The sequence below is a fragment of the Euleptes europaea genome, chromosome 17, assembly GCF_029931775.1.
Source record: "Euleptes europaea isolate rEulEur1 chromosome 17, rEulEur1.hap1, whole genome shotgun sequence".
NCBI lineage: Eukaryota > Metazoa > Chordata > Lepidosauria > Squamata > Sphaerodactylidae > Euleptes > Euleptes europaea.
The window spans coordinates 25,158,759-25,184,726 of NC_079328.1; the positions used below are offsets into that span (position 1 = coordinate 25,158,759).

The 25,968-nt window shown below is 47.0% G+C and overlaps 1 protein-coding gene across 1 annotated transcript; it reads left to right on the plus strand.

Annotated features, from left to right (window-relative positions):
* The first annotated feature begins 166 nt into the window (after positions 1-166).
* LOC130489126 (receptor-interacting serine/threonine-protein kinase 2-like) lies at positions 167-25,576 on the plus strand. The gene is made up of 12 exons (XM_056862856.1): positions 167-178; positions 1,530-1,669; positions 3,400-3,553; positions 4,014-4,169; positions 4,576-4,724; positions 5,418-5,467; positions 8,124-8,285; positions 9,082-9,167; positions 11,437-11,505; positions 13,311-13,473; positions 15,259-15,456; positions 25,280-25,576. The coding sequence occupies exons 1-12, from the start codon at positions 167-169 to the stop codon at positions 25,558-25,560; spliced, it is 1,620 nt and encodes a 539-aa protein (XP_056718834.1). The 3' UTR covers positions 25,561-25,576.
* Positions 25,577-25,968: the final 392 nt, after the last annotated feature.

Below are 25,968 nucleotides of genomic sequence, written 5' to 3' on the forward strand. Positions count from 1 at the left end.
TTGCCTTTGCAACCAGAGTCTGAAACTGGTTTCAAGGGAATCATTTAGCAGCAGTGGAGATTGCCCCGTGGAAGTCAGAGGCAAGCCGTTGAAGGGAGGTGGGGCGGGGCACAAATTGTTCAAGGCCCAGCTGTTATGAGGAAGTGGTTATTTTTGCAGTGACCAAATGAACAACAAGGTTACTGGAATTAGGGAGATTTATGCTCTTTGGTCCCTGACCTGGATGGCCCGGGCTAGCCTGATCTCATCAGATCTCAGAAGTTAAGCAGGGTCGACCCTGGCAAGTATTTGGATGGGAGATATCCAAGGAATAACGGGCATGACGCGGAGGCAGGCAATGGCAAACTACCTCTGAATGTCTCTTGACCTGAAAACCCCACCGGGGGTTGTCGTAAATCAGATGTGACTTGATGGCCAAAAAAAAAATGCTTTGGGGGGAGTAAAAGGATCAGGGCTGTAGTCATTGTCTGTTAAATTTAGGCAGTTTTCATTGCACTGCTCACTGTGTATATATTCTGGTTTTGTTGCATTGTTCTTCAATTTTGTAATCGAACGTAATTGTCCATATTTTACAGCTTTCTGCTGCATACTGTAATTTTGTAATCCAGTTTCTATTGCTTTGCTTGCTGTATTATACAGCTGCATTCTTTTTAAATTTTGTAATCTGCCTTGAGTCTAGAAAAAGGTGAATTAGAAATGAAGGTTATTTTTTTAGTGACTGCTGTATATTTCCAGCCATTGGGTGGCAACCACCTGGAGAGGGAGGGGACAGGGATGAATGATGTTGTGACAATGGCACGATGTCACTTCTGGTGAATATCCAGAAGTGATGTCATGTCATTGACATGATGCTCTAGGACTCAGACAAAAATCTGGTTTTACCTTAGAGCTTTGGCCAAATCCGACAGTATTGCATCCGCAATTCAATACATAGAAATGGTGTGATGCCATTGCCATGCCTGCAATGCTTCTTTTTGGGGGGCAGTTTTTTTCTGCTGCTGAGTGCCTTCAGCCCTCCTAGAAGGCAGGTATCGCCATACTCCTTTTTACCAACGATTATGCCCATGCAAAACAGAGAAAGTGGAAACCATAGAACATATTCTGCTGCAATGCCCTTTTTACAACGATATAAGATTGCAGTATATTCTCCCCGTATTGTCATCCTTTCCTGGGAGATCCGAAGAAGCTAAAGTTCCCCTTCTCTTAGCAGACTCCTCTCGGGAGATAACCACCTAAGTAGCCAAATTTTGCCTTCGGTCTTCGAAAACGGCTGACTGAAAATCTTACCCCATAGATGATCTTTCCTCCTCCAGATCATCTCTCCCAGAACCATTAACATTTTTAAAATTATTTTAACCTAACTTTTCATTTTTATTTAGAGCTGATCTTGTATCGAAATAAAGATGATTTGATTTGCTGCTGAGTGGTGGTGTGCAATGAAGAGAAAGGCTGGGATGTCATCCTAGGCTGCTGTGATGATTTTATTACTTTTCCCCCCACCCCAGTTCTCCTTGGTAAGCATCGCAAAGATGTCCATCGTTTCCCCAGAAGATCTGGAGAGTATTGCCCTGACTAGGGCGGGGTTTGGCTTCATTCTCAAAGCTTTCCATGGACCTCGGAATGCTGATGTTGTCTTGAAGCTGTTGACTTGCAAGAACGCAACAGACAGGTGGGTCTCCTGGCAACGGCTCCTTATTGTATCAAGCAACTGAGAACAATTTGAATCCCAAACTAGTATTATTATTGTAGATCTTAAACAGGCATAACAACTGCTGCCTAGGACCTGGTCAAATCTCCTCCTAGGAATTTCCTAGCAAGGAATGTTTCCAACTCATATTTATGGTCACTACTGTGTTCAGCGACACAGTTTTGTTTTAATAAACCTTTTGAAATGTTTTAACAAACACAATTACTTGGAAATGAAATATCTTCAAGTTCAGGATTCTCTGTCGGGATTCAGATAGTTCTACTGGAAGAAGGGAAACTCCAGCAGCAAGCTGCATGTGAAGTAAATGTAAATGCTGTAAAGTGTTAACCAACTTATGGTGATGCCAGCAAAGGGCTTTCAAGGCAACTGAGAAGCAGAAGGGGTTCGCCATTATCTTCCTCTGCAGAGTCTTCATTGGTAGTCTCCCAGCCATGTATCAACCCTGCTTAGCTTCCAGGATCTGACAAGATCAGGCTACACCATGCTGCCTTCCTTCCCAACTTATTATTCTACTGCTGAACAGAGCTGAAATTTGACTAGAGAGTCAACCAGATGTGATTAATTGGTTGTTACCTACTTAGAGAGCTTGATAGAGTGAGTGACTCAAATACTAAGTTTCTGTTATAGCATCATTTTTGTTACCCATCTTGAGTTTTGATTTTGAACTGGTCCTTTTGCCGTGTATCAGCCCCTAAGGTGGCTCACAATAATTCCAGGTTAAAAATAACTTTAAATTGTTCAGTTATCTCTTTCTCCAAATAATAGTTCAGAATCTTGAGTGTGTTAGCGTGAAGACTTCATAGAAAAAGCCTCAGGCCCAAAGATTCAAGCATGGAGAGAGGAGATTAAGTTGTGTTAGGAACGAGAAATAGGATGCATTAAGTCTTCAAACATGTTTCTGTGGTCAAAGGAGTGTTAACCAAAAGGCAATAAAATTGTCACTTATTTTGAAAGCAATAAGAATTCAAAACTGAATTGTGGATTTTACCCTGTAGATCCTTTACAAACTGAAAGGAAGATTTTCCATGTAAATTAATTTCAGTCCTCTGAAACAGCTCCAGGATATTAGGTGGGATCCTCAGATAAGGCACCCCACAATAGTCCCCATAAATTGGAAGAAGCAGGTAGGGCAGCCCACGAATTCCCACATTCTGCCTTTCCAGGTGCCCTGTGCAAAGTCTGGAGGGTGGTGCTCTTGAAATGGCTGTTTACCATTCTTGGGGCCCTGGGAAACCCTCATGAACTAATGAAGCGGCCTTAATACTGAATTAGATCATAAGTCCATCAAGGTCATTAGTATCTGCTCAGGCTGGCAGTGGCTCTCCAAGTCTTTGGTTGAGATTACCTGATCCTTTTTAAAGTGGAGATGCCGGAGATTGAACCTGGGGCCTTCTGCATGCCAAGCAGATGCCCTACCACTGAGCCAGGACCAACATTGCTAGAGTCTGATACTGACCCCGTCAGCCCTTCACACATAATCTCGAAGAGATGTGTACTCGCCCCTTGCATTGTGCAGACAAAAAGATCTGAGCTCAACTATGGAAGAAAGTGACCGAGGGAGCCTGCAGCAAACCTATCGGTAGAGGACCACAGTTCCCTTGCATTTTTTTTCCTTTTGTCGTCTTGTCTAACTCATTTCACTTGAAGCGGTTTTGTGAAATCGCTACCTAAAGCTCCTAATGTATTTGCAGAGACTTGAAGGCGCTGCTTGAAGACGTAGCTGGCATCCAGCGTGTTCATTGTGAAAGGCTCATGCCTTCTATTGGCATCTACCAGTTCCAAGGACTCCTTGGGGTTGTTACTGAATGGATGCACAACGGATCGCTCCATTCCCTCATCCATGAGGTATGCAAGAGAGAAATCTGTCTCTTTTTCTTGTGCAAATAGTTGAGGGGGGCTTTGAGATCCCCCCCAAATCAAGTAGGAAAAAATGTATATGGCCAAAGATGGTTACATTTTCCAACCAGAGTATTAAATTTCATATTTTTATATTAGGTGTAGTTGGTTTTTTTGTCACATGAACACATGAAGCTGCCTTATACTGAATCAGACCCTTGGTCCATCAAAGTCAGTATTGTCTATTCAGACCGGCAGCGGCTCTCCAGGGTCTCAAGCAGAGGTCTTTCACATCACCTACTTGCCTAGTCCCTTTTACTGGAGATACCAGGGATTGAATTTGGGACCTTCTGCATGCCAAGCAGATGCTGTACCACTGAGCCACGGCAAGCTAGAAACCCAGAATAGAGTTTTGAGTGTAAACACTGAAGTGAATGTGTTGTTTGGATCTCTCTCTCTTTTTTTTTAGCATGAACTCTATCCGGATTTGCCTCTTCCTCTGTGTGTAAGGATCCTGACAGATGTGGCAGAAGGCCTCCGCCATCTACACGGTTTGGAGCCTCCCATCCTTCACCACAGCCTGAAACCTTCCAATGTCCTCCTAGATCTTGAGTACAGAGCTAAGGTGGGCCTTTAAAAAAAATACCACACCGTTTCCTTCTGGTGGTGGAAAGGGCTGTCAGGTTGCAGCTGACTTACAGCGGCTTCTCATGGGGTTTCCAAGGCAAGAGATGAGCAGAGGTGGTTTGCCATCGCCTGCCTCTGGGTAGCAATCTGAGACTTTCTTGGTGGTCTCCCATCCAAGTACTAACCAGGGGTGACCCTGCTTTAACTTCCAAGTTCTGACGAGATTGAGCTGGCCTGGGCCATCAAGCTCAGACCTCATTTCCTTCAAGCTCACAGTAAAATGCATTTAAAAGAAAGCTCTGAGATGAAGATGGCGTAACTAGCATTATGCTCAGAACACTGGATGAGTTTTGCCAATGGCATACCTTACTCCTTAAAGTGGTTCCTTCCTTCCTTGATTCCAGATATCAGATTATGGCCTTCCCACCTGGAGAAGGCAACAGTTAAGATCGGTCCTACAGAACTGCAACAACAGAAGTTGTTGGGATTTGCTTTACCTGGCCCCTGAAATACTCCAGGGGGGCGGCTTCTCACAAGAAGGTGATATTTACAGGTGAGTTGAGTTGTTACAAAGCAGAATTCCATCGCTTGAAACTTCTATGTTTGAATGGGGCTTTGGCATTGCCATTCAATATATATGTGAAGCTGCCTTATAGTTTAGCAATCTGCTCAGATATGAACACACATGCGTGAAACTTCTTTATAGTGAATCAGACTGTGGATCCATCATAGTCAGCAGCTCTCCAGGGTCTCAGGTGGAGGTCTTTTTGCATCACCTACTACCTGATCCCTTTTGACTAGAGGTGCTGGGGGTTGAACTTGCAACCTTTTGCGTGCCAAGCAGATGCTCTGCCACTGAGCCACAGCCCCTCCATTATTCCTGTTAGCAGCAGTTCACCAAGTTCTTGGGCAACCTACTTGACATCTGGACTTTGAGGGTCAAGCCAGATGCTGGAAGATCTGTGGACGTATTTCCAAAACGCTGTTACTGCTAAATAGGGAATGTGGCTTGGATGTGTGCTGGAAGTGGGGCGGAGCTACATCTTCCCCACCAACTCTCCCAACTTTGTTTCCCTAATGTGGGCAAGGATACAGCTTGCTGTGGGTTTCTACCAAAACAGGAGTTTCTCCATAAGGAGAAATACAGATGGATCATGGAAATGGCACCTTAGTCTTGTGAATTTGCTAGCTGAGATATCAGATGCTCCAGAGTAACACACTCTTTTCTCCTGATATTTATGCTTAGTTTTGGAATGATGTGTTGGGAAACCCTAAGCAGACAGAAGCCACTGGAAGGTAGGCATCTGTGTGCCTTTTCTGAGCCTTTATTTATTCCTGTGAGTGTTTCTGTTCTTGTTTTTGTCTGGCTTGTTGCTTTCCTGAATATAATCATGCCTCTAGGACCAGAAGGAGCATCTTTTGAAATGTTCCTGCTCATTTTCTAACATGCCCTGTCGTAGCTCAATTTTGGGATGAACTGGTTGTAACTGTTTTGTGGTGCACAGGTCTACCATGCATTTCCACAGATGCATCGGTTTGATGCATCTTATTGGACTTCCTGTTGGAGAAATGCACTGTTCGAAATTTCCACAGATGTTATGCTTTACAGGGACCTCTGAATTCTGTTAGTCCACTTAACCTGCTCTGAGGAAAATCATTCAAGGACCAAGTCAGAGCTCCAGTTCACAAACAGACAGAGACTATGGTGCCATCATTTAGAAAAAATTTCACCTCACTTCCCTATACAGTTTTCAGGGTTAACCCTTCTTGAAAAGATCTGTTGTCCTACGATGACATGAGACAGATTTGGAGAGTTAGGATGTATCTGTAATAGTTGTTCATGTTCAAATATCCATATTGGAAGCTAGCGAGCTTCTAAAGGCGGCAGCACAACCATTAATCCTTCAGCAGATTCCCAGAGAACATCATCTGCTTTCAGTTTTAAAACTTGTGCAGCGCACTGCCTCCCAATTTGGCTTGCAGCTTTTTCTGTCATCACTCCGATGGACAGAACGATTATTGTAGACTCCACCCCACAGGTCCTGCATCCGCAACCATTAGCAAGCGATCAAACGGAATAAGAAATGGCCAAGACTTGCTTGATGCTCCAGGATAGCATTCCTATAGTAATCTTTAATAGAAAGTTTGGAAACTGGACTTCAGCTCCAATCCAATAAGCACTAGGTGAATCTAGAGAAATAGCTTGGGTGTGATGGGGAGAAAGAACATTGTTCTCTACATTAACACCGCAGCTGAACAGAGGTAAACAGAATGTTAATTCATGCTATTTTAACATAACTGTGGCTGAAAACTGGAGGGATAGAAAGGGTAGAAATGATTGGGGGGTGTATCTAGTGTTGCTAGCCCTTGAAGTCATCTGTGAATGAGGGCTAGGTTCACCGCCCAGCCTTGTGCAAACCGAAGGGGGAGGGAATTGGTGTGCTCCCATACTTCCTTTCCGTATGCAGTCCAATTGTTAATTTCCGTATGCAGTCCAATTATTAATTATCTGGGAGCGGGTGGGGTGGCTCCCAAATTACAGCCTGTTCTTGGGTTTAGTTCCCTAAGCTTTCCACTCGAAGCTTTCATCCTGTGCTCAGGTGGATTGGGCAGGTGTCCGTTCCTTCTGGGATTCTCAAACCATAAACAACACAACTGCAACCCTTCTGACAGCCTCTCTTCAGATCTTGCACAGTCTTGATGGAACTTTCCACCACCAGGACTGGATCAATAGCTGTTTTGTCAGAAGGAGGATTTAAGGTTCCCTGTATTGTGCTGTTTCCCTTTGGCTGAAAATGCTGCCCCTCCCCATCTGGAGTGCTTAAAGCCCCAGTAGAGGAAAAGATAGGCACAATATAGGGTGCCGGTCCTGTTTTCCCTACCAAGATTAATATCTGCCAGGGAGGAGAGGAAAAGATGCAGAGTATAAACAACAAAGTGAGCCCCACGGTGCAGAGTGTTAAGCTGCAGTACTGCAGTCAAAGCTTTGCTCACAACCTGAGTTCGATCCTGACGGAAGTCGGTTTCAGGTATCCTGCTCAAGGTTGACTCAGCCTTCCTTCCGTCTGAGGACGGTAAAATGAGTAGCCAGCTTGCTGGGGGTGACTTGCCGGGGAAGGCACTGGTAAACCACCCCATAAACATATTCTGCCCAGTAAATGTCATGATGTGACGTCACCCCATGGGTCAGAAATGACCCAGTTCTTGCACAGGGGACTACCTTTGCCCTAAAAACAACAAACTCTTCCCCCTCCCTCAAGTGCCACTGTCCTGATCAAACATCCTCAGCTTGTAGGGTTGCCAGCCTCCAGGTGGAGCCTGGAGTTCTCCCAGAATTACAACTGTTCTCTAGACTACAGAGATCAGTTCCCTTGGAGAAAATGGCAACTTCAGGAGGCAGATTCTATGGGGTACCACAGATTCTAGGTAAAATCCCTCACCCAATTCTCCCCCTTCACAGGCACTGCTCCCAAGTCTCCAGGAATCTCCCTGGTAAAGTCGGCAACCCTCCGCAGCTGCTTTTTAGGGCCAAATGACATAAGGCATTCCCATTACACAACTCCAGCCTGTGGGCAGTTTGGAGTGGACTGAAAGTCTGGATGGAAAAAGGTGGAGTTTGCTTTCAGTCTTATACTGCCCTCTTGTGTGGATGTGTGTGCATACTTGTGTGTGCATACTTCATCTATATAATTGCATGTGGAAATCACCGACAGTGTTGTGACTCTTGCATGTGGAAGGCACCGACAGTGCTGTCCCTCTTGTGTGGATGTGTGTGCATACTTCATCTATATAATTGCATGTGGAAGTCACCGACAGTGTTGTGAATCAATAGACCGAGAAGGGTGTACTCTGTTTAGGATTGTTCTGTAAACGTTGCCGGTATAAACCCTAGATAGCAGCAAGGCTCACATCCACAGCTTTGGTAAAGAAACGGTTTTTTTGGGTGCCTCAGGCAAGAAGACCCTGCTTGAAGCGGTGACTGGTGTCTGCAGCAGAGTGCGCCCTGGGGTTGAACCGGCGTTTATTCCCAGTGACCTGCCCCATCGAAACAAGCTGCTGCAGCTGGTCGCTGTGTGTTGGCACCAAGAACCCAGTTACAGGCCGTGCGCCGCAGGTACGTTGGCTCGGCCCTGACAAAATACTTGGATTTTGACATAGGGCCCCATGGGTCCTGCATTGGGGCCCCACGCTTGTCTTTGCCGCATTGGATCCTGTGGAGTGCTGTATTGTGTACATTCACAGAATTATTCCATTTGAATCTTTGAAGCTTCTTTGGGGCTCTCTCCTTAGTTAAGGAGGTTGGCAGCAGACTCATAGAGTCTCATAAAGCTGTTTTGGCAGTCAAGCAGAAAAAAACTGTTCTGGCTCAGTGTAACCTTGGCGGATTGCCAAGCCTTTGCAACTGGTCAGAATAGTCTGAAAAAACATACAGTGTGACATAGGGTGAAGACGCCTGGTCGCTTTAGCCTCCTTAGTCCCTGTTTCAGCCAGGGTCCAGCCAAGATTGAAAGCATGTGTTTTCGCCGAACGTGCGTTCGATCCTGGCTAAATCCTGGCTGAAACAGGGAATAAAGGAGGCTAAAGTGACCATGCGTTTTCGCCCAATATCTGCTCTAGCTGCTTAGCTAGAGACTAGGAGAGACTCTTAACTAAGAACTATACGAAGCTAAAAGTTATTAAATTGAGATGTTATAGGTATTCAGTAGTTATTATTATTGTAGTTATTGTAACCGTAATAACTGAAAGCTAGTAAGGTATCTGGGCATACATGAAATCTCACAACACAGGGACGCTGACTAGACATGTATGTAAAGCACCATCAAGTCCCAGCCGACCCAGTGCGGTTTACACAAGTGCAAATATTTGAATATACCCACAGAAATATTGTGCATTCCCTCCCCCTTCTACAGATTGCGAAGCGCTGCTACAAGATGTTCTCGGTATGTTTGGCAAGGAGATGCTTTCTGACGCCATCTACAGCCTGATTCACGCCAAGGTGAGTGACCCCCATTTGTCTCCCATGTGGTTGTCATCATGTCTTGCCTTTTGGGCTACCAGCTTCAACACCACCACAAAAGGCTCAGTTACTAGACACCAGGTAAACCAGTGTGGTGTAGCGGTTGAGAGCAGTGGAGTCTGATCTGGAGAACCGGGTTCGATTCCCCACTCCTCCACATGAGTGGTGGAGGCTAATCTGGTGAACTGGATTGGTTTCCCCACTCCCACACATGATGCCAGCTGGGTGACCTTGGGCTAGTCGCACTCTCTCAGCCTCACCTATCTCACAGGGTGTCTGTTGTGGGGAGGGGAAGGGAAGGTGATTGTAAGCCGGTTTGATTCTTCCTTAAGTGGTGGAGAAAGTCGGCATATAAAAACCAACTCTTCTACCGATGATCAGACCTAGCTTTGCAGTGTGCTTTTTGTGGTGTGTGGATTAAATGAATTTTGCAATGTGTTGTACACTATAGTTGATCCACACCCCCTACCACTACCATACTGCAAAGAGTTACCAAGCATTTCTAAAACAGAGTTCTCGACAACTGTTCTTGCGGCACCCTGTCAGATGGGTGCTGCTATTAACATTTTACAGATGGAATCTGGACTGAGACACTCTCTATCTTTTCTGCTCACCTAGAAGTGATGAGCAGAAGGGCTGGCTGGTTGCTAAACACATTGCCAAGCTTGGTTTCTCCCATTCTTCCCCACCCCCACCCCAATTGCTGTTGAAGCCAAAGAAAGACAGGAGTCAGTATGGTGTAGTGGTTAAAATGTTGAACAAGGACTGGGAAATCTGGGTTCAAATCTCTACTCAGCCATAAAGCTTTCTGGTGTTGTGCTTGGACCGGTCACTCTAGCCCATCATGACCATGTGTACTGGGAGCCCACCAACCAAGAAATAAAAGGAAGTATTTCTTCACACAACGCATAGTTAAATTGTGGAACTCCCTGACCCAGGATGTGGTGATGGCTGCCAACTTGGAAGGCTTTAAGAGGGGAGTGGATATGTTCATGGAGGAGAAGGGTATTCATGGCTACTAGTAAAAATGGATAGTAGTCGTGATGCATACCTATTCTCTCCAGGATCAGAGGAGCATGCCTATTATATTAGGTGCTTTGGAACACAGGCAGGATGCTGCTGCAGTTGACTTGTTTGTCGGCTTCCTAGAGGCACCTGGTTGGCCATTATGTGAGCAGACTGCTGGACTTGATGGGCCTTGGTCCGATCCAGCATGGCCTTTCTTATGTTCTTATGCGTATGTATCAGGAGCATGTGCTGCAGGCAATCCTCTAGATGTATGCAGTAGTCATTTTGTTTGAAAGGGTGCATCTTTTCAGCGTTGGTACACATGCGTTAGAAGCCTGATTTTTTTTCCAGGTTCAGGTTCTCATGTACCCAAAGCTGCAAATATGCACATTGTCCATCAGACAAAGAGGTAACCGTACATATTGGAAGGATTTCATGTTGTGCACTTTCTAGTATGTGTATTCAAATTTAAAACTGAAAAGGGCTTCTCTCTTGGTCTAGCCTACCTCTGAGGGTTGTTGCTAGAATAAACTGGAGGAAGAGAAAACCGTGTAAGTCACTCTGAATGCCTTTAGAGGATGGGTAGGGTAAAAATGTAATTAAAAAGTTGACAGAGAAAGGATCTCCTCATATAGAGGTGTGCATATGGGAGAAATGGGCCCACCACCACAATGCCAATGTTGGATCCCTCCCCCCCACCGCTGACTGCTGGTTTGCAACTTATAGAACTCATCTGAGATTGAAAACTAATACACAAAGCAGCTTAATCATAAACTTTGCCAGGCTGACATCATAGATTACCCTCCCCCACATTCCTTGAAAGAAGAAAAAGAAGAAGAGTTGGTTTTTATATGCCGACTTTATCTACCACTTAAGGGAAACTCAAACTGGCTTGCAACCACCTTCCATTCCCCACAGCAGACACCCTGTGAGGGGGCTGAGAGAGCTCTAAGAGCTGCGACTAGCCCAAGGTCACCCAGTTGGCTTCGTGTGTAGGAGTGGGGAAACCAACCCGGTTCACCAGATTAGCAACCGCCACTTGTGCAGAGGAGTGGGGGAATCAAACCAGGTACTCCAGATCAGACTCCACCGTTCCAAACCACCGCTCTTAACCACTACACCACGCTGGTCATCCCAGCAGCGGACTTGGGTTTATTTTCTTGCGGTGATACCCTTGTCAGTTGTCCACCCTTTTACACTCGAGCGAAAAGCAGTTTCCAGCTATGCTTCTCTTTTTCAGGACTGCGCAACAAACGCTGCCAAAAGCCCAGCTTCTCCTGGCCTTGAAATTGATTTGCGCAACTTGGAGGTGAGCACATTCTGTTTGTTTGAGGCATTATCCTGGAGGATGGGTGTGGCCTCTGCTAAGACGGGCCCTCGCCAGCCCTCAAAGTGTATATTTACTGGGAAACGTAGAAGGAATCCTTTCTCATGCTTTTCTTGGGAGTTATGACGAATGCGCCTTGCTGTAAGAATGTTGAAATATTGATGGCTGTTATATAGTAGGGGTGTGGTGCGGATGCCGGCATAATTTTTTAATAGTATTTCAGAGTTTCTTATGGGTAGTCTATCATAAGAACGACGTGACCAATGTCACGTCATGAGACGACAAGAGTCACTGGAAAAGACAGTCATGCTAGGAAAAGTTGAGGGCAGCAGGAAAAGAGGCAGACCCAACAAGAGATGGACTGACTCAATCAAAGGAAGCCACTGCCCTCAATTTGCAAGATCTGAGCAAGGCTGTCAAAGATAGGACATTTTGGAGGACTTTCATTCATAGGGTCGCCATGAGTCGGAAGCGACTTGACAGCACTTAACCCACACACACACACACACATCATAAGAACATAAGAAAAGCCAATACCAACACCTATAATGTCATAAAAAAGAAACCTTAAGTTATACAATAAAATATTACATATGGCTTGAATAATATTACAAACATAAACAATATTCATCCCTGAGTTTTGTCATGTCGTACTTTTATGACACACTGAAAGTATTTTGCCACTTTTCTCAATTATGTTGGGAGAGGGATTATTCAAGAGAAAAGACACCTTTGCAGGATCAGATAACACCTGTCTTGGTAAACAAGACTGGATTAACAGTTTGGATCAAATTTTATCGTAATAAGAGCAATAGAAAAGCATATGTGAAATTGTTTCAATTCAGCTCTTACCACAGGGGGAATTCCTTGCTGAGTGGGGTAGATAAGAAAAGCAATGCTGGATCAGACCAAGGCCAACCCAGTCCAGCAGTCTGTTCACACAGTGGCCAACAAGGTACCTCTAGGAAGGCCAAAAACAAGATGACTGCAGCAGCACCATCCTGCCTGTGTTCCAAAGCAGCTAATATAGTAGGCAAGCTCCTCTGATCCTGGAGAGAATAGGTATGCATCATGACTACTATTCATTTTGACTAGTAGCCATGAATAGCCCTCTCCTCCGTGAACATGTCCACTCCCCTCTTAAAGCCTTCCAAATTGGCAGCCATCACCACATCCTGGGATGTGTATGTGATGAGGGTATCATTGTGTATGGATTAAAAGGGAATTTTGTAATCTGTTTTTTTAGATTCAAGGCAAAAAAGAAAGAGAAAGAAGAAGCCAAAATCGTTAATTTTAAAACTGTGTGTGTGTGAATGGATGAAGCAAGGTTTGAGGCAGCAAAATTTGCATATTTCTCAGCTAGATATAATAACAAACAGCTTAAAGGAACTGCCAAACTCTGACATATTCAAAATATTGTCGAAGGCTTTCACGGTCAGAGTTCATTGGTTCTTGTAGATTATCCGGGCTGTGTAACCGTGGTCTTGGTATTTTCTTTCCTGACGTTTCGCCAGCAGCTGTGGCAGGCATCTTCAGAGGAGTAACACTAAAGAGACACTCCTCTGAAGATGCCTGCCACAGCTGCTGGCGAAACATCAGGAAAGAAAATACCAAGACCACGGTTACACAGCCCGGATAACCTACATGAACCAATCTAACGTATTCCTTAATCAAGGGGAATTGGGACAGGGGAAGGGAACACTTGCCAGAAAATCCAGGGTACTGCTGCATCAGGGCAGTACATTTCTGCTGTTACACTAAATTGTAGATTTCCCTTTTTGTCACAGGTAACCAGTCCCCAGGACAAGAACAGGCCAACCAGAAAGATTACTCTAGAAACACAGAGCTTGCCAGGTTTCCACCCTGAAAGCAACGCACACAGGCAAGAAAAAGAAGCTGAGCAGACACTGTTTGCCAATGCCACCCCTCCTAATACAAGTTTGGAAAAAGGTATTAATAAACTCTCTTTCCCCCCCCCCTTCTCCATGTAAAACTCTGGTTCCCAAAGGATACCCACAACAACAAATGCAACTCAATTCCCCCCCCTTATGTTGAGAAATTCTGTGACTCCCACTTCTATGATCAGCAGCTCTCTGCTGGCGTGGAACAAAAGAGCTACATTCAAAAGATGGCCAATGTCCTGTAGCGTATAGAGTGTTGGATCAGGATCAGAGAGACTTGGGTTCAAGTCCCCACTCTGCTATGGAAGCTCACTGGGTGACCCTTGGGCCAGTTACATGCATCAACCTCACTTGGTTGTTGTGAGGATAAAAATGAGGAGAGGAGAAGGATGTAAGCCATTTTGGGTCTCTATTGGGGGGGAAAGGTGGGGCATAAATGAAGTAAATTAAAAAGTGATAAAATAAAATGCAACTGGAAAATGTCAGAAGGGGTTACGTCTTCTATACCTCAGTCCTACTGGTGGAATTATGTGTTTCCAAACATCACTGAGCAAGCAGCCAGAAAATGCACCGCTTTAGGATTTATCCTGTGCGGTTCTTCTAACCAAAAGGACGTCTACTGACTCCCAGCATCCTTCCTCCAGCTGGCCAAATACCGCCTGCTCTTCTTTAGTTGGCTCTGAGGGGAGAGAAATATGTGAGAACGTGGATAAATCCCATCAAAACGTTAGGCGTACAGCCAGCTTCTAGGTCAGGTTGAAATCCCGCAGCCGTGCTTTCCTAACAGGTCAGCAGGATGCAAAACAAGTCTGAACAAACAAGTCTAAAGTTTGAAGGTTATCTTCGAGTCACTTCCCATTTTACTTTGTTTTTTAAGATGTGCCTGGGAAAGGAGAACCACCTTTCTCAAAGTGCAAGAAGTTAAAGACCGGCATCCTGCAAACCTTGCCAGAGCTGGTCCGCTGAATGTGTATGCTTCTCAGACAGCATATGTGGCGCTCTCCCTAGGGTTGCCCACTGTCCCGTTCCTTTCATAGAGGCTTCATGGGATGTCATTTACTTCCATGGCATGGAAAGACTCACCTGCCCATTTCCACACATTAAACCTCTATTAAAGGGACAAGACATTTTTTTCCTCCAGGTTATTGGCAGCGTTGCTCAGGCCTTGCAAACTGAGGGCCGTGGCTTCCTCTGTAGAGTCAATCCATCTTCCACTTTTCCTGCTGGCTTCAGCTTTTCCTAGCATGATTGTCTTTTCCAGTGACTCTTGTCTTCTTATAATGTGACCAAAGTACAACAGCCTCAGTTTAGTTATTTTAGCTTCTAGGATCAGTTCAGGCTTGATTTGATCTAGAACCCACTGATTTTTTTTTTTTTTTTTTTGGTGGTCCAGGGTATTTGTAACACTCTGCACTAAAAAGTCATTACAAGGTGCTTTGAGGAGAAAAGCTGCATATAAGTAAGACAATAAATACAAGTTGCTGTATTGGATTTAATTCTGAACTCTGCATAAAAGGACAATGGTCTGCTTCTTTTCCCAAAGCATTTACAAACCAGCGTTTTAAAAAAATATTAAATGGGCAACTGATTCTGGGAAACAGCTCGTGTTTGTTTGATCTGGAAGAAGATCTAATGGCAGGCTGCTTGTGTTTTTAATTGTAAGCTCCATCCAGCAGTACTCTGAAGAGTGGCATAGAAATATTCCAGATAAGTTAAAGGAAGTGGTTTATTGTAGGTTTATTGAAGCATCTGTATGGTTTGCTGATCCTTCCCTGGTTCCAGGTCTGTCTGTCTGTTTTTTGCTTCAGTGCAATTCTTGAACTAATTTCTGCAGGTCCTCCAGCATGTGGCAGCAAAGGATTGAGCTCTCGCCATTCCTTATCCACTGTACTTACACCGGATCCAAGCGAAGAAGTCTCAGTTCCCTTGCGCAGGAAGTCCGAGGGTTGGCAGCCCCCGCCTGTGCATGGAACTGATCGCAGCCCTTCCCACAGTAACCTTCCCTCCACCTGGCCTGGACGCCCATTTACAGGTGAATTTTTTTTAAATAACTGTTTGTTAGGACGAGCCAGTTCTGTTTCAGATCAATCCATCCTGGATTGCAGTATGTTACTGATTTACTGTGGCTTGTACAAGAGAAGGAAGCAATATGTGAAATCAGTATACCTTATTGGGGGGGTGTGGGGAGGAGAATGTCCACGAAATGAGTCAGAACCTTCCTTCAAAATGAACAATCCAAGTCTCAGAAACTGTCCAATAAACTTCACTTTTACAAAGACAGATTGTAGCTGGGGAACCAGCTGAAGCCACAGCCCTACACAGACTTGGGAGCGAGCCCCCAAGTGAACTGCGTAGGGCTTACTCCCAAGTAAACAAGCATAGGATTGAACTGCAAAAAAACGATGACAGCTGCTTCTGACACTGAGTCCAGATGGCAGGCATGTTAGTCTGTAACCGTGCAATAACACTGAAGTCCAGCTGCACCTTAAAGCCTAATGAAATTCATCTCGACGTAGGTTTTTGTGAGTCAGAGCTCACTTCATTAGATGCATTGGAGTGTACGTCTTTTTTTTCCAAATATTTTATTGGTTTATAATATTAAATAGGGATACAGGAAAAAAAAGAAAAGGGGAGGGGGAAAATATCAGCAAGAAAATACATATTTCTACCCCCTTATAATATCCAAATTATCGTTTAAATCCTCATTCAGATTTTCATTCTGATTATCATTGTTTGTTAAAATAATGTATTTAATCATCATTAAAGCTTTCGTAGTATTTATAAAAAAATTATTGTTGTTTTTTGGTTTTAATATATTCATAGAAGGCATGCCATTTATCTTTATTTGCTCTTTGAGTATTTGTTTGCAATAGTTCTGATAGGTGTGCCATTGTTATAAATTCATACGCTTTATCAATCCAAATTTCGATTTTTGGAATTTTATCTGTTTTCCATTGTGATGCTAACACTATTCTTGCCGCGGTTATTAGGTATTTTAATACGATCTGTTGATCTTTGCTGCATTCATCTAGTATTTTACTCAGTAGGAAAAGTTTGGGATCGTATGAGATGGGTTGACCAATTATAATTTCTATGTTCTTATGAATTTTCTTCCAAAATCTTTGGAAGTACACGTCCACCAGCAATGATAGAAAGTACCTCTAGCTTTGCCACACTTCCAACACAAACCAGATGTCGAACTGTTCATGTTCTGGATATCGCTCGGCGTAATGTACCATCTGTGTAGCATTTTCAGCCAATTTTCTTGGATCCCTTGACAAAGAGTGAATTTGAGATTTCCACGAAATAATTGTTCCCATTCGTCCGTTGCTATAATCTCGTTCAGGTTTTCCATCCATTTAATTTGACATGATTTTATTTGTTCGTCTTCCGTATCATACATCAACAATAGCTTATAAATTTTTCCTAAAAGATGGTCTGCTGGCTTGCTTATCAACTGTTTGAAATCTGTTTTACCTTTTTGAACTCCCCGAGTCCAGCAGTCCTCTTTGAATCTTGAAATTAGTTGATGGTAGGTCAGCCAAGGCATCTGTGGATAGTTAGTTTGTATGGAGTGTACGTCTTCAGTAGTTACTTATACTTACAGTTAGAAGCAACAAATGGGCGGCTGTGGGGAGATGTTGCACAGAGAGGCCAGTTTGAAACAATAACCAGTAAAAGAGAACTCAGTCCATCAAATCCAGTCAAGGAATCTTCACAGTGTGAAACAAGATAAATAGAACTAATTAACAGCAGTGTTGGGGATGGGGGTGTGAGAGTCCCCAACCTAGCTGGGCAAACTTCGCCAAATCAATTGCTCAGACTTGGATGCAGAAACAAAAGATTTATTGAAGGCTTCAGGTAGAGAAGACAGACTCATGGATTCAAAGTTGCGAGTGACTAGCTTATCGGGGTTACAGTATTTATCTACTACAGGGCACGAAGGTTCACACGCATGGGAGGCATGGGAGGTTACAAGGCAAACCGGTGCAGCATAAAACATCAAACAGTCCTAGAGAGACAGTGAGGGCTATCTGCATTTCAAGGCCGGACTTGGCCCGAGGGAGTGAAGGCAGAAAGCACAGCAGGGGAGGAGAGGTGGCACCTGGGCAAGAAGGACGAGGCGGGGGACTCAGGAAGATACACAGAGGTGCGAACTGCTTGTACGAGTTCAAAGGGGTAGAGATAGAAACAGATAAGGGCCAAAACCAGATGGCCCTCACATTCTGCCCCCCTTAAGGCCCCCCTCCCGCGAGTTCGGGAGGTCGAGGCTTCTCGGGATAAGCGCAATGGAATTCGTGTACGAGCCGGGGGGCGGCCATATGGGGGGCTGCAACCCATTCATCGTGCGCAGCGCCTAGATGTTTCCACCGTACAAAGTAAAACAGCTTTCCCTTTTTCCACTTGGAATCCAAGACCTTGGATACTTCCATGTGGGTATCTCCTCCCACAACAGTGGGCACTTCTGGCTTGGAAGGGGGGTGGAACTGGGGAGCGGAGACGAACGGTTTGAGCAGACTGATGTGAAAAACGGGGTGTACCCCGCGAAGAGTTTTGGGAAGACCCAGCTCCGCAGTTACCTCGTTTATCACCCGGGTAATGGGGAAGGGGCCCACATAACGGTCACTGAGTTTTTTACAGGGTCGAAGGGAACGCAGATTTTTCGTGGAAAGATAAACCTGTTCTCCCACCCGGAGTTCCCATCCCTGTGACCGGTGTTTGTCAGCCTGTTCCTTGTATTTCCGCTTGGCCCGTTCAAGGTTCTTTTGTAGCCAGGGCCAAGTGGAACTGACCGCCTGTACCCATTCCTGCATCTCGGGCACTGCCTCGAGTTCGGGGGAGACGGGGGCGGCACCGAAAGGGCCGAAATCGGTTCCGTATACCACACGGAAAGGACTAAACCCCGTGGAGGAGTGGGGGGCGTTGTTGTAAGCGTATTCGGCGAAGGGTAACAGGTCCACCCAGTCATCCTGATGGTAATTGACATAACATCGGAGGTAGCACTCGACCACGGCATTCACCCGTTCGGTTTGGCCATCAGTTTGCGGGTGGTAGGCAGATGAGAGACCCTGTTCCCCCACCCCCATAAGCTTCAGGAAGGCCCGCCAGAATTTGGCAACGAACTGGGCCCCTCTGTCGGAGAGGACCTTCCTAGGGATCGAGTGAAGCCTGAGGACATGGGTGACAAACATTTTGGCCAACCCCTGCGCCGACGGGAGTCCAGCGCAGGGGACAAAGTGGACCTGCTTGGAGAAGAGGTCCGTAACAACCCACAGTACGGTTTTGCCCCTGCTGGGGGGTAGATCGGTGACGAAATCCATGGCGATCACCTCCCATGGTCGGGTGGGGATCTCCAGAGGTTTCAGAAGCCCTGGGGTTTTGCCCCCCCTGTTTTTGGCAGTGGCGCATATGGGACAACTGCGAACGTACAATTCTACATCCCCTCTCATGCCCGGCCACCAGAACTGCCGCCGTACCAAATGCAACGTCTTGACAAACCCAAAGTGACCGGCCAGCTTGGCTCCGTGGACCAGTCCCAAAACCTCCTTGCGAAGAGAGGCTGGGACATAGAGTTTCCCTTCCTGCACCCACCAGGACTCTTGCTGTTCCATACCGGAAGGGAGCGTCTGCTGCTCCGCTTCCTGTAGGGACGCTTCCCGGAGGCGTTGCTGGAAAGCCTCCGGGATTCCCTTGAGCGAGGGACCACTGGGGTGGCGGGTGGAGACCGCCAAACCCGGGATCTCTCCCCTTTGCTCTGGAGTGAAGAGAGAGTCCACAGGACGGTCAAAATCGTTGCGGTACTGGGGCAGTCGGGATAGAGCATCCGCTAGGGCGTTTTCCTTGCCGGGCACGTGTTTGAGGGTGAACCGAAATTTGGCAAAGAATTGGGCCCAACGTATTTGCTTGGCGTTGAGCTTTCTAGCCCCTTTGAGAGCCTCCAGATTCTTGTGATCGGTACACACTTCAAACGGGAATTCTGCCCCCTCTAGAAAATGCCTCCATACAGTGAGGGCGTGCTTAACTGCCGCGGCTTCTTTCTCCCAGATGGCCCAGTTGATTTCGGACTGGGTAAACTTCTTGGAGAAATAGGCGCATGGCTTTAAAGCGCCACTTTCGTCCCGCTGCAGGAGGGCCCCTCCCATAGCTACATCGGATGCGTCCACCTGGACCACAAACGGTTTGGTGCAGTCCGGGTGGGCCAGGACCGGTTCGGACGAGAAGAGTAGCTTCAAGTCCTCGAAAGCCTGTTGGCAGGGAGGGGACCATTGCAGTCGGGCCGAAGGCAAGGCGGCATTGGCACCCTTTCCCTTCGTGCGCAGAAGGGAAGTGAGAGGAAGAGCCACTTGCGCAAAGTTGGGAATAAAATTGCGGTAGAAGTTGGCGAACCCCAGGAACTGCTGCAGTTGCTTGCGCGTAGTAGGGGGTTCCCAATCTCGCACAGCCTGAACCTTTCCGGGGTCCATTTCCAACCCCTGGTGGGAGATTACATAGCCTAGAAAGGTAATGGAAGGCTGGTGGAATTCACACTTAGACACTTTGGCATATAACTTGTGGTCCCGTAACCGCTGGAGGACCTCCCGCACCAGCCGGACATGCTCTTCCATGGTTTCAGAATAAATGAGTATATCGTCCAAAAATACCACCACCCCCCGAAACAACAAATCATGTAACACTTCATTGATTAACTGCATGAACACACTCGGAGCCCCAGAAAGTTCGAACGGCATGACTAAATACTCAAACATGCCAAAACAGCTTGAAAAAGCCGTTTTTGATTCGTCCCCCTCTTTTATGCGGATGCGGTGATAGGCTTCCACTAAATCCAGTTTGGTGAAAATCCGGCCCTCCTTCAATTGTGCTAGCAGGTCTGGAATGAGAGGGAGGGGGTAAGCGTTAGACTGCGTGACAGCGTTGAGCCTCCGAAAGTCAATACACAGTCTTAAGTCACCCGTTTTCTTTTTGACAAAAAAGGCGGGGGCGGAGTACGGAGCTTTGGAGGGGCAGATGAAGCCCCTCGCCAAGTTAGTGTCCAAATAGTCCCGCAACACTGCCTTTTCACTGGGGCTCATGGGGTACACCTTTCCCTTGGATAACTTGCCGTCTCCAACTATTTCAATCGCACAGTCGGTCTCCCGGTGCGGTGGCAGTTCGTCACACTCCCGCACATCAAACACATCCGAATATTGGGAGTATTCCGAGGGCAGGTTGGGGGTATTGGAAACGGGTCCTGGGGAACCCACTAGGGCGGCCGCCGGGGTCCCGGTCATGCGGTCCCTGTCATGCATGGCGCAGGGATCCTCTGGGAAGGTAAGGGTCCGCTTGACCCAATCAATGGAAGGGTTGTGGCCCCGTAGCCAGTTCATTCCCAGCACTACAGGGGCAACTATGGGGGCAATGGTAAAGTACAGCTGTTCCCAATGCTCCCCTACAGTCATGACTATCGCGGTAGTCCGGTGAGTGACAGGCCCCTTTTTAAAGTCACTCCCGTCCATCTGGGAGAAGCGGAGGGGACCCGGGAGGCGCTTGCGGCGGACTTGCAATTTCCGGGCTGCCTCCTCACTAATCAAAGTGCGGGCGCACCCCGAGTCCACGAGCGCGGGGAATTCTAAAACTGGGCCCCCCTTGGGTAGTGAGAGGTGAACCCGGATATAAACATTATCCTCCTGGGCGCTTACCATCGGTGGAGCTCCTTGCACAAGGGACGGTGCGGTCTGCTGAGGAGCCCCCCTTACAGCAGACCGACGGCGTTTTTTGCCGGCACATCCCACTCCTCCTCCTCGCTGGACGAGGGGGACGAGGTATTTGTAATCCGTGACTCGGCAGAGTCAGAGGTTGCACTGGTAATCCGGGGTCCCGATGAACCGGTCGAACTGGCGATCCCATCCAGGGCGTGCGCGTGTAGTGCCGAGGGAGTGCTCCGTCGTCCTGGAGCGTTGCTTCGGCGTCGCGGCTGACCCTCTGCGGGGGCTTTCTCTGGTTCGCTCGGGACGGGACGAATGGAAGCCGGGCGTCCGGAGCGGGATGGGCATTGGGAGGCGAAGTGACCCTTTCCTCCACAAACCAGGCACACCCCTGCCTCGAAGCGCTTGCGGCGCTCCGCTGGCGTGGGGCCGCCGCCGCCTGGGGTGCGAGGGTCACGGACCCCACTTGCCTTGTCTCCTCTCGGTTTAAAGTCGCGGCCGGACCGTTGCTTGGACAAATTTAGGAGCTGCTTCCTATTTTCTATATCGGCGGCGTGACGCACCCAACCCTCAACGTCAGGGGGGTTACCTTGCATAAAGGCCCAATGCTGCAGGTCCGGGTTTAGGCCCTCCCTGAACAACTGCACCCGGGTAGCCTCGCTCCAGTCCAGGATCCGACTCGATAAGGACTGGAACTCGCTCGCATACTGCGCCACCGACTTGGTCCCTTGGCGCAGTTGCATCAGAGCGGCTTTGGCCCGCTCCCCCAGATTCGGGTCCTCAAACCGGTTACGGAGTGCGATCATAAAGTCATCCAAACTCTGTAGCACAGGGGAGCGGAGCTCGTACTGTAACACCATCCACGCGGCCGCTTCGCCTTGCAGGAGGGAGGCCACATACTGGACCTGGGACTCCTCGGAGGTAAAGGTCCGGCCCTGCTCCCGCATAAAAATGTCCACTTGGACCATGAAAAAGGTCAACTGGTCCCCCGACCCATCATACGTGATCTTCAGGTCCCGGCGGGCCGGGGTGCTGGGAGGAGGCGCGGGGGGAGCCGCCGGTGTCCCATCCGGAGGGTTACCCGGCGGGGGCTGTACCTTCAGCGCGTCCATGGCCGCGGCCATCTCCTCCATCACAAGTTGCATGGCATCTATGCGCTCCACCATCGCTTGGCGTTCCTCCTGCCACTGTCTCCGCTCCTCATCCATCAGAGCGTCCCGACGGGCGGGGTCGTCCTCGAACCCCGTACCAGTTAAGGCCAAGCGGCGGTGCTTTGCCTCGGTCCGGGAAAGCGACCAACCTTTCGGCGAATCCAGCCAAGTGTTAAAGGTGGTCTTGGGATGTGTGCCCGGTCCCGGGCCCGGGCGGGGCGCACCTGGCACCTTCTGGTCCGGTCTGTCCTTCGGGGCCGGCTTGTCCGGTGCGCCGCTTCCGTCCGGCGAGGCCGGAGGGGTAGTTTTGTCCTCGTCGCCTGACATGGCTGTCCCGTAGGGTACAGATGCAGAACGAAGAGGCAAGGACTCGCAACTTAATGTGAGAGTCCCCAACCTAGCTGGGCAAACTTCGCCAAATCAATTGCTCAGACTTGGATGCAGAAACAAAAGATTTATTGAAGGCTTCAGGTAGAGAAGACAGACTCATGGATACAAAGTTGCGAGTGACTAGCTTATCGGGGTTACAGTATTTATCTACTACAGGGCACGAAGGTTCACACGCATGGGAGGCATGGGAGGTTACAAGGCAAACCGGTGCAGCATAAAACATCAAACAGTCCTAGAGAGACAGTGAGGGCTATCTGCATTTCAAGGCCGGACTCGGCCCGAGGGAGTGAAGGCAGAAAGCACAGCAGGGGAGGAGAGGTGGCACCTGGGCAAGAAGGACGAGGCGGGGGACTCAGGAAGATACACAGAGGTGCGAACTGCTTGTACGAGTTCAAAGGGGTAGAGATAGAAACAGATAAGGGCCAAAACCAGATGGCCCTCACAGGGGGGGGGGGAATCATGCTGAGCTATTACCAGGAGTGAGTGAGGAAGTCCAAGTCTTTGTTCATGCCTGGGAGAGAGATAGTATCTCGCACATCCGGTAGCAGTTTTTACGTTTGTGTGGGTGTAGTTGGTTATAACTGACCACTAATTTTTCTCACTGCTATGAGCTCTAACTGAATGCTTATACATTTTACTGATTAGTTGATGGAGTCAGATAAACCACTCTTGGTATCACATTTTTATCCCACCCTTCCTCTAAGGAGCTTGCTTAATTTAGTTGTTAAATAGTTCTTTAAATATGTTAAATGTATTTAGTAATTGTTCCAAGTTCATATAAAACTATGAAATTGTATTGAAGGATTGTGTTGCAGCACAGGGATACAGTTGTTCAGGAGTGCTATCTGGGGTGTCTGTTGACCACTCCAGTCAGGGTTGCCAACCTCCAGGTGCTTCCTGGAGATCTCCCAGTATTACAACTGATCCCCAGACGACAGATCAGTTCCCCTGGAGAAAATGGCTGCTTTGGAGGGTGGACTCTATGGTATTATATATCAATTAGGTCCCTTCCCAAACCTTCCTTCCCCCCAAGCCCCACCCCCAAAATCTCCACGTATTTCCCAACCCAGAGTTGGCACCTCTAACCCCAGTGTTAATTCCTCATCTACTTTTGGGTCTCCCAGGAATATGATTTTTTTTAAAAAAAAAAAATCCTAATTGGTTAATCTGCCTTGAAAGTTGCATGAACAAGGCAAGTTCTGCTCATACATACATATTTATTTGCAGTCATAGTGTTGGATGTAAATATACACTCTCCTCTGTGACCAGATTTATTATCACAAAGTAGAGACGACGCCAGGTTTAAGAAGCAAAGGGAGAAAAAAGCTTTTTTTTATTTTGCCAGGCAAAAGAGGAAGACATTTCAGCCCTTTTCGGGTTCAAAAGTGAAAGTCTTCTAACAGACTCCGCCTAGTCCTCATATTTATACTTTTTTAGAGTTCTTTGTTCTAAGAGGATTTGAATATCTCCTCCTTTCAAATCCACCCTAACTCGACCATCAAATAGAGCGAATTACCTAGCTAAATAGTATAGGGTAAAACAAGTTCAGAATACAAATGTAATTAAAATGCTTAAAAAATGGCAAAGGCTACAGAGGTACATAGTTAATATCAAACAGAACAAACCTTGAATATCATTAAAATTATAATGCATACTAATAGCAAAAGATTACAAAGGATAAAACTGTCAAAAATAAACTTGCTTAAATATATAGATACAAACAGTACATGCAGTACACATTGACTATTTCCTTGACTATTGTAGAGTCTTAACTCTGCCTTGTTTTAATTGCTAGCCAAGCTAATCTGGCCATGCTAGCATATAAATTAACTATTGGATCTGATAGGAGGAGAGCTAAACGTCGCTTTCTCATAGATCTGGGGCAGTCCACTAATAATGGAAATAATAAGTTCTGCTCTGTTTTCACACACCCCTTTTTAAATAGAAGTCTAAGTAACCCCAATGCCCTCTTAATGAAATCCTCCATTTAAAGGGGTGTGGGTGTGTGAAAAACTTCAGAATAATTGACCAATTTTGTTTATAGGGCAATGCGCAGAGCAGCAGCCTGAATAGCTCAGACTAGCTCAAATTTGTCAGAGCTTGGAAGTGAAACAGGGTTAGCCATGGTAACTACTTGGCAGGAGACCAACAAGGAAGTCTGGAGTTGCTATGCGTAGGCAATGGCAAACTACCTCTTTCTCTTGCCTGGAAAACCCTATGGAGAGCTAGCGTGGTATAGTGGTTAAGAGGAGTGGTTTGGAGTGGTGGAGTCTGATCTGAAGAACCGAATTTGATTCCCCACTCCTCCACATGAAGCCAGCTGGGTGACCTTGGTCAAGTTACATCTCTCTTAGAGCTCTCTCAGCCCCACCTACCTCACAGGGTGTCTGTTGTGGGGAGGGGAAGGGAACGTGATTGTAAGCCCGTTTGAGTCTCCCTTAAGTGGTAGAGAAAGTCAACATATAAAAACCAACTCTTCTTCTTCAACTGCCATAGGTTTGCTGCGACTCAATAGCACTTTATTATGATTATGTGGATTATATAGTGGTATGGGATGCAGAGGGACGGGGTGGTCATATAATCCCAAAAGTGTAGGAAAGAGTTCATTCTATGATATTCCTCTGTGCTACAGATCCATGCTATAGAGGAAGCTGCTGCACCATCCTGGCCTGCAGGCGAGAAACCATCTTGAGCTTTATGACAGAAGGGCGCCTGAACCACATCTTGGACGTCCTGCGTGCCCAGCAGATTTTATCCAGAACAGACTACGAAACCATCACTTCGTTCTCTACCGTGACCAGCCGGGCACGTGCTTTGCTGGACACCTGCCTTAGCCTTGGGGAGAAAGCTGCCCAGACCGTCGTGGGCATTCTGTCTGCCAGCAAGTGTAGCCCTTTGGCAAGAACGCAGTGAATCGGATGGCTTTTAGCACAGCATGTTGTTCGGAAATGTCTCCGTGAAGGGTGACTTGGCGCGGGCATCGATTCATGTGTTTCCGTGACCTTCTGCCATGGACGAGAGAGTCTCGCACGCTTCCGCTCAGTGACTAACCAAAGGAGAATTGGATTAAGCTGTCAAGTCAGCCACTTCCTGAGCTCATAACCGTCAGAGTCTTTTTTAAAACTAATGATGGATCTTGGAGAGGTTGGAATTAGGGCACAGCTGAAGTCTAGCGTTGGCTCTTCCTATTTGGAGAGAATGCATTGTGGTGCTCTCGTTTTTCATACTGGGAGGAGAGGAGATTGCCAAGACTTGGCAAGTGGAGGGGAAAAGGCACCTAAGGTTGGGGTTGGCCCGCAGAGCGGCAACAAAAGACGCCTG

Coding starts and splice junctions, on each gene's coding strand:
- LOC130489126 (XM_056862856.1), top strand. Junction 4,725..5,417: donor CAAGAAGGTGATATTTACAG/GTGAGTTGAGTT, acceptor ATTTATGCTTAG/TTTTGGAATGATGTGTTGGG. Junction 13,474..15,258: donor TAATACAAGTTTGGAAAAAG/GTATTAATAAAC, acceptor TAATTTCTGCAG/GTCCTCCAGCATGTGGCAGC.